Genomic DNA, 9,202 nt, shown 5'->3' with positions numbered 1-9,202 from the left:
TTCAACATCAGGTTCAGGCTGATTCATCCACAGCAGAGGAGACGCTCTCAGACCCGCTGGAATAGCCTAATTAAATAAACTCATCCTGAACCGACGTGCTCAGTTCTGGTTTATGTAACTGACAGCGAGTAAAATGTGGCTGGAGTGAGGAAGGATGTTTCCTGTTGCCGGTTAAATGGCATTTTATTTTTTACTTTTTATTTTTATTTATTTATTTATTTATTCATTCATTCATTCATTCATTTATTTATTCATTTATTTATTTATTTAGCATGAAAGGACGACTAGCCAAGTAAGAACTTCATTGTGCAGTGTAACCACCTGTTTGACTGTGCATGACAATAAATCTCTGTCTGTCTCTTTCTCACTCACACACATCTTTCTCTCTCACTCACACACACTCACGATTTACGCATGCATACGTTTAAAAGCAGCCGCCACACACCGCTGTGATGCACCATCCACCAACTTGTTGAGCTGCCTCCCCTCCTCATCACTTCAATGAAACGGGGAAGGGAGCCCGGTCTCACTGAGCGTGTGGCGAAAACACTTGAGAGGACAATATTAAAAGCACTCAGAGGGTAATACTGGAATTACAATGACAGCCTTGTGTGTTTGGTTATTCTTGGTCCTTTGGGTGGCGGGTCCGGACAGGACAGCAGCTGCAGCGGCGGTGAGTCACAAACTGAACGACTCCTCACTTTGGGGGGAGGAGAAGATACTGTCGTTCAGTGTGAACGCCTCGTCGGGACAAGCGGACAAGCGGACGTCGGACTTTTTCATCCTGGACTTTGACGAGGGGACGCTGGCCGACTGGCGCTCTCTGGCCGGTAAGCGGCACGGAGGAGAGGCGCAGGAGGGGGGCATCAAAGCCCTGCTGGTGGCCGCCTATTCTCTCATCATCGTTATCTCGCTGTTCGGAAACACCCTGGTGTGCCATGTGGTGGCCAAAAACAAGCGCACCCAGTCCGCCACCAGCCTGTTCATTGTGAACCTCGCCGTGGCTGACATCCTCATCACCGTCCTCAACACACCGTTCACCCTGGTGAGACCAGTATCTGTGATGTGTGTGTGTGCGTGTGTGTGTGTGCGCGCGCGCGCGTGTCATAAGTGTGTGTTCGCTACATGTGACGCGCGCGCGCGCGCACACACACACACACACACACACACACACACACACACACACACACACACACACACGCACACAATCAGCCTGAACCTGTGTGTGTGTGTGTGTGTGTGTGTGTGTGTGTGTGTAGTGTTTAAGTGTGAAGCAGTAGAGACTTAGTTTTGGTGTGCCAAAATAGAACATTTCTAATATTGGCAAAAATTCAACATATTCATTGTGCTTAGGCTGGTAATTAGTTTGAAAAGTTCAGTTGAACTAAGCTCCATGGGAGCTTGTTCAGTCAAATTTGATAGTGTGCTGTATGAAATAGGCCCACTCAAATATTACTGGCTGCAAAAACAGTCTTGGTAAGACTGTTAGTGATCTCATGCCTGACTAGTTGTCAACTAACAAACAGGGAAAAACAACAGACACAGAGCGTCTGATTTTAAATCTCTCTCTCTCTCTCTCTCTCTCTCTCTCTCTGTGTGTGTGTGTGTTTCCTGTCAGGTCCGCTTCTTGAACAGCACCTGGGTGTTTGGCAGGGGTATGTGCCATGTCAGCCGCTTTGTGCAGTACTGCTCCCTGCACGTCTCCACTCTCACTCTCACTGCCATAGCACTGGATCGACGACAGGTGGGCTGGAGTCTCTGATGGTCAGCAAGGATGATGCAGATCATTAGAAATTAGCACCTAACGTTTCAGACCAAATGCAAAAAAATGTAGGATATGTAGGAGTTAGAGAACTCATTTTTTTATACAAGCAACATACACATCTCTGCTACAAATGAACACTTTAACTTTGTTTCTAGAACCTACCATTTCCGTGGAATTTCACCCTAAGTGGAAGAAGAGAAATGTTACAATTAACCCCACAGGTGGGGTTAATTGTAACGAAGCGAGTCTTAGTTGTAACACTTATAGAAAGGTTTGGTTTAACACAGTTTAATACAATCTCATCTACATTCTACTGGGGGATACTGATTGTGTAGGCCATCAGTGGCGTAGTGGAGTCCCCCACCCCCCCGCGGTGCAGTGGGCCCCCCCCGGGGTGACGGGCCCTCAATATTAGTGTAACTTTGCAAATTTCGCAGTCAAAAATGCACTGGAAATGGCTCCAAAAGCATGAAATATCAGCTTTTTTACACACTTTTTTCTGAGGGGGGTGTGGAGGAGGTTCAAGCTTGCGGGGTGGGCCCCGAAAACTCAAGTATGCCACTGTGGGCTATCTATCAATAATAATGACGGCTGATGACGAACAATGACGAAAAAAATACTTTTATTATATATATATATATATATCTATATCTATATCTATATATATATATATATATGTATATATATATATGTATGTGTGTGTATATATATATATATATATATATTTATTTTTTTATTTTTTTATTTTTTTTTAAGTGAACAGTCATAATATTGACTATTGCTATTATCAGGAACACAGTCACTAAACTCCCTCTCTCTCCAGAGGTCATGGCCCCAATCTGGCGTTTTCCTCTTGGAGCAAGAACCTGGAAAGTGAATGAGAGTGATAATTGTAATTAGTATTTATATTTATGTATTGGATCTTTATCTTTAATTGTATTTATATGTAGGTATGTATATATATGTATATTTATTTATTTATTTAGACTCCTCCATGATGATAGAGGCTCGCGTTATATCCACACACACATGCTCCACCTTGTGCGCACACGCGCGTGCATGGACGCCGCGCGCGCGCACGGACACGCACACACAGCTACACTACGGAGCTAACGTTACTCTTATGTTAGTGACAAATATGCAGTTGTTTTTATTGTGGCTTCGTTGTAACACTGCGTTACAACCAACCCCACTGTGCAGTCACTGGTCTCAAACCTGTCTAGCACTCACTATGAGTTAGATAAATGTTTTGAATCAGTGCTATGTTTTAGGCAACATGACGCTTAATACGTTGATGTAAGATTGGATTCGGTAATGCACACACACAGTTCAGTAGTCAAAAAATTATAAAGGTAAAGAAATTCACTTACATGGTGGTAAAACACACTTGTGCACATATCTCCTCCAAAATGCAGCCAATTCCCACCAAAATTCGCGCTGGCCTCTCTTATGATTATGTGATGAAATAACCAGAAGCACTTGCCGGTTGACCTTGTGCAACTACCTAAAAAGTCCGTGTTAAAACTAACCCCGCGTTAGGTTTAACCCCGCGCTCCCCTAATCCTGTTGAGTAGATGATGGAAGCAGTGATGATTATATCAGTTTACATGGTTGTTTTGTGTGGGCTACTAACTCGTTACTCTGGTGTCAAGTTATGATAAGTTTCCATTCCCAGTCAGGAAGAAATATGTGTAGCCACAGAAAGAGACTTTCTCAGGCTTTTAAACAAAAAGTGCTTGTCTGTAGAAAAGCACTCATCACTGTCATCACTGTGTCCCACTGAGGAGGCATCTGAAAAGAGTCAGTCTATTTTACTACTTGACAACAAGAGTACATGCAACAGACCTATACAACGAAACTTTTCACAGACTTTCATAAAACCTTTCACAGACTATAAGATACAGGATAATATACAGATCAGACTCACTCAAACCTTTTCCACTTTGTAAAAGATGGCTACCATGTGTGACATCTTCCTTCAAGCCCCTTCAATTATGTTACATGCAAGGAGTGTGAATGCAGCATCTCTCTGAGAGCTATTCTACTTTATTATTTGAGCTACAGATACATCTGTGAGAAATGGTATGTCAGAAAAGGCAGCACTGTATGTTCTCGCCCTCTCTTTGTCTCTCTTTGAAATAGTGTGTACATGCTGTTGCGCAAAACACAAAACACACATTTTTCAAAAACCTCTCATACCCCTGGAATCCCACTGCATATCTGGTGTCTGCTAGCGTCTTTTTATAGTCATTTAATAGTATTTCTGTTTTATGACGCAGTTCAGGGTGAAAAGAGACAGAAAGGGTGGCAACTAGGGGACATAAACACTCAAGCACATTATTTCTGACGCAGGTGCCCCACTGGGCCTGCTGGTGGTGCTAGAGGGAAGGTCATGGGCTGGCCCAAACTGCCAGGTATCATCCTCTAGCCAGCATGTATGTTGTCACTAAATGCCAACCGTTACAACCACCACTACCACTGTTACAATATGTTGGCCTGCAGGTGGCTCTAGAGGAAAGGTCATGGAGTCCCCAAAGTTGACACATGTCATCATGTGCCAGTCCTCTCAGTGATCCCCAAGGATCCCCTGGTGCACTTTAGGTGACTCCTGTTTTCCACCAGCAGTCAGTAAAGATCACTGAGTTTAAGGAAACAGTGCATTTTTTCCTCTTACAATCAGCTGTGTCTGACAGTTTAGCACTATTGGCAGTGTTGACTTTACCTTCATTTGGCTTCCCAGTTGTCATTGTTTCTCCCCATAGCAAGTCACCAGGACAAGTGATTTCAGAGTATCTTTGAAGCCTGGCCTCTAATGGTGAAAAGTAGTGTGTCTGGTCTTTGGTTGAAGGTGACGTCACCACCTGTTGCACTATATGGGTGGTGACATTACTTGCTACTGTTCCATAGATCAGGCATCCTGTTACTACTTCAGAACAAAAAGTTAGAGTCTGTTTCTCAGTAGGTAGACAGACTAGTTAGACCATGGCTGATCACATGCACAGACTACATTTTTACCTGTGATATGTTTTACTGATGTAGCTTCATCCCAAAGCTGTCTCACAGACAGTGCCAGGGTAGTAACATCATTCCCCTTATAGACGTTTCCCCATAAAAGCAGAAATTGGAGATGTTAATTTTATTGTGGCCCCGTTTTCACCTGATATTAACATGTGTCTTTGGTGATCCTACCACAAATGGACAGTGTTAAGTCCGTCCATTTGCACCTGGCATTACAAGGTGTTCCCACATGTGTCTCGCCTTCCCAGTTGTGATCAGATCCCACCTTCCTGCATTATGTGCCCGTTCCCACCTGGTATTAACAACCTTCCTAAGAAATACGGATATAAGCTGACACCTCTAAGTACAGGTGTAAACAGCAGCAATGCATCTTCAATGCGTCCCGTGTAATTGGATTTTAGGACACATTTGGAGATTTGGGGGTGGTCTGGGACGCTTTTGTCCACATGGCATTAGAGGTGTAGACAGACGTGTTCCAGGATGAATTGAAGGACTGCCTACTAACCCAACCTTCTCTGTCTTGTCAGGCCCAACACCGGCCAGACTGTCATCTTTCCCATAGAAAAAATATCTTACCTGACTCTGCCCAGCAGCAGAACTGTCGGATTAGTTGGTTGAATGCACTGAAGTGCCAGTCAGCTATAAAACAGCTGGTTAATAAATAATAACTCCCATTAGTAAGACACGAGCCCCGCTAAAAACATGGTGCAAGACATTTTGGGGGTCTCTAAAATATGTATTGACTATAAGCAGGGTTTTTTGTTCCATATAAAATTCAGAGGTGCCAGCCTTTCTTAAATTTCGTGCCCCAGCGCCATTTAACACACTCTGTCTAACCTATATGCAAATAAACACGTATCATTTCCATTTGAGAGGACTAAATACTTACGTTTTTTTTTTTTTTTTTTAGTTGAGAGAGAAGAGTTTCATTGTCATATGCACAGTAAAACAGATAGTTACACCATGCAATAAAATTCTGTCTTTGCCAGTCCACCTTCCATGCAGATAAATGAATAAATAACACAACATAAAATAAAGTTTTAATAAAATGGCATTTAATATGCAAGGGGGGTTTAACAAAAGGAAACATTTTTGCTCACTCCAGCTTCATTTTAATGCACCATCAATAACTTATGATGTATCTGTAAGTTATTATAGACCTGATCACGTTCAGGCCCATATTACTTAATTATTCCTGTGGTTTGAGAGCATTGGGTTCTCCACTGCAGTGGATAAATCAGCCTGAACCTGACGCTGAATTTGAATATTTGAACGTGCAGGTGAGTGGGGAGTCTTCCACAGTTGTGACTGTGATGTGTGTCAGAAATCAGAGATGAGGTTAAAAGAAAAACAACAACAAAAAAGATCCAACTAAACACACATCAGTTAGACAGCCTGTGTTTTTATTAATTAAACGGCTGCTTTATAGCCGACCTGCACTCCAGGTTGCATTTGGCCCATCAACTGACAGTTCAGCTGCACATTTTTTCTATTGGAAAAGTGCAGGTCTGGCCAGTGCTGGGGGTGTTGGGCTGGATCAGAGCTTAAGACAGAGGACATCAGGTGAGGTCCTTCAGTGTGGCCTGCGTGACCAGATCTCAAGACGCATTGATGACACATGCTGCTGTATACTCCTGTGCTTAGAACTATCCACATGTGATCGCCTCACACAGGACCGATGTTAATGCCAGGTGGAAACAGGGCCTATGTTACAAATTCCAAATAAATGTGAAGACCTGGAAGGATTATGTATGAATCTATTGCATGAGTAATGTGACCTAGCAATCTGCATGTGGTAATTTCCCTCAGGTGATTTTACATCCTCTGAGACCACGCATGTCCCATGTGCAAGGTGCTGTTTGGGTAGCTGTCATCTGGATCATGGCCAGCTGCTTCTCTCTCCCGCATGCCATCTACCAAAAACTCCTGACTTTTACATACAGGTGTGATGATACACAAACACACACACATACACACACACACATAAAAAATGTAACCAATCATCCTCCCTATTTTTCTAATCTCTTTTTTTGCTCATCTTTCCCTCTCTAATATCTCCTCAAATAAGAATATTCTTACCTATCATGTCTCATATAGCTCTTCTTCTGCTTTCTTTCATGTCAGCTGGCTTGTTTCTCCTCACATTATCACCCCCATCTTTTACTCACGCTATTCACTAATTTCTCTCTTTCTTCCTTTCGCTGTGCCCTGATTCTGCCCGTCAGTGAGGAGAAGGAGCGCAGTCTTTGTGTTCCAGACTTCCCAGAGCCATCAGATGTCTACTGGCAGTACATTGACCTCCTTACCTTCATCCTGCTGTATGTGCTGCCACTCCTCATCATCAGTGCTGCTTACACCACAGTAGCCCACCGCCTATGGCGCCATAACGCCATTGGTGACACCACCATAGCCCAGAATGCAACCCAGAGACGAAAACGCCGGCGGACCTTGGCCATGCTGCTCCTGGTGGTCGGGGTGTTTGCTGTCTGCTGGTTCCCTCTCAACTGCTATGTGGTGCTGCTTTCTAGCCAGGCCATTCAGTCGTCCAACACCCTGTACTTCTGCTTTCACTGGCTGGCGATGAGCTCCACCTGCTATAACCCCTTCATCTACTGCTGTCTGAATCCCACTTTCCGGCAGGAGCTCAGGCTGCTGCTGGCCATGTGCAGGAGAAGACGGAGGGCAGGGGTCGAGTTAGAGCGGGAGCTCTGCGCCGCGGCCCCCTGCGCTCCCTGCCACAGAACAGCCTGGCCTGACAACCAGGCGTCGCCCAGGCCGAGCCATGTTTCCTCACACCCGAGCCACATCTCCTCACAGCGGAGCCATGCCTCCTCCAGTCAGTCCCACACCCTGAAAGAGACACATGTGCTGTTCACTGCCAGGCAGGCCCTCTCAGGCAGAACTGACATTCTCTCAGTGGAGCCAATCGTGACTGTGAGCTAAGTGATGGGACTGAAATCAGTATTTGATTGTTGATACTATCATAGTATTTTATTATTTCTGAGATGACAGGAAATCTGACAATCACAAAGCTGTATGCCTGAGTCGATTTGGATTGGATTGGATTTTTTTTTTTTTTTTTTTTTTTGAAAGATTTTTTTTTTGGCATTTCTGCTTTATTTTATAGTGGCAGTAGAGAGAGACTGGAAATGCAGGGGAGAGAGAGGGGATAACATGAAGCAAAGGGCCTGGGCTCAGATTCAAACCCAGGATGCTGCGATCAGGACTCAGCCTTAACAAGTGGTACGTGCTCTACTACATGAACTACAGGGGCATTTGTGGATTGGATTTTAATTGGATTGGAGAACAATATGCATTATTACTGCAAGTAGATTGTTCTTTTTTTCCCTTTGGGGGCAATGCATGAAAATAAATAAATGTACTTACAGTGGTGACTCTGAAGAAGGTTCCTGAAAGAAACTGTGATCATAAAGTGATCTCATCCAAGACTATGGGCCCTATCTTGTGCCACCCTCTACCCGTTGCCACTACCCGCTACCCGTGAATTATGCATTTAGCAGCTTCCACTATCCCTAAATGGTATCTTGCGGCCACACTACCCGCTATACATTATGCTGACTCCGTTATTTGTGCCTGGAGGTGTGTCCGTGGGCGTGTTTATGCGCTTTCCCTACAATTGCTATCTTGACCACACACGTTAGGGAAAGCGTATAGCGGGTCCTCAGAACCAACCGCTATCCCATTTGGGCTTTTACAAGAGTGCACCCAGGCGCCTTCAATGCGCATTCACTTGGACACGTGGATGTGCACATGCGGCTCCACCTCCCCAATTAACTCGCCTATAAAAAGCCATCTTGCTTTAGCCTCAGTTGAACCCCTGAGAAAATGGCAGAGATAGGGCCCTATCTATTTTCACTCTGCCAACTCATTTGCCTCTCAGTAGTCACTCATCATTTGACTAATGGTATGTCAAAAAATGAGACCTTGGCCTTTTGAAATGGTTTTTGATTCATGAAATTGCAGCATTATTATTGTCAACAACACAAAGGATGAATACATATTAAAAAGGAAAAATAATTTATGACTAGGATGGTTCAGTGTTTCCATTTACCTTTCTTGAAAGTTCTTTTGCACGAACCTGTACATATTATTTCTTTCTTTTGAAAAAAAAAATTTTGTTTGAAAAAGAAAAATATGTAAAGGATTACTGGAATTGATGCTCTTTCACAGACCAGAAACCCTGAAAAACTGTGAAAAAACGCAGCTCGCGGCTGTGATAGGGTCTGCTCAAGAGGTTTGCTCTTGCATGTCCTTCAACCTTTGTTTACCGTTCTGCCTGTTAAGACAGATTCTCCTCCTCAGTGGGTATGTTCTGGTATACATTCACACTGTGAATGTGGTTACAGTAAAGTGAGTCCTGTTGTTCTTGCATTTGCTCCTAGCTAATTCAGATGCTGC

The 9,202-nt window shown here is 43.9% G+C and overlaps 1 protein-coding gene across 1 annotated transcript; it reads left to right on the top strand.

The window, feature by feature from the left end:
• Positions 1 to 598: 598 nt before the first annotated feature.
• LOC115365892 (probable G-protein coupled receptor 83) lies at positions 599 to 7,726 on the top strand. Its single transcript, XM_030061106.1, has 4 exons — positions 599 to 1,045; positions 1,619 to 1,744; positions 6,593 to 6,726; positions 7,009 to 7,726. Exons 1-4 carry the CDS (start codon positions 599 to 601, stop codon positions 7,724 to 7,726), a joined length of 1,425 nt encoding a protein of 474 aa, XP_029916966.1.
• The last annotated feature ends 1,476 nt before the right edge of the window (positions 7,727 to 9,202 follow it).

Source organism: Myripristis murdjan, chromosome 1, assembly GCF_902150065.1.
Source record: "Myripristis murdjan chromosome 1, fMyrMur1.1, whole genome shotgun sequence".
In the NCBI taxonomy this organism is placed as follows: domain Eukaryota; kingdom Metazoa; phylum Chordata; class Actinopteri; order Holocentriformes; family Holocentridae; genus Myripristis; species Myripristis murdjan.
Note: the sequence above shows the minus strand (reverse complement) of the source record. Positions and strands in the feature narration are given on the sequence as shown.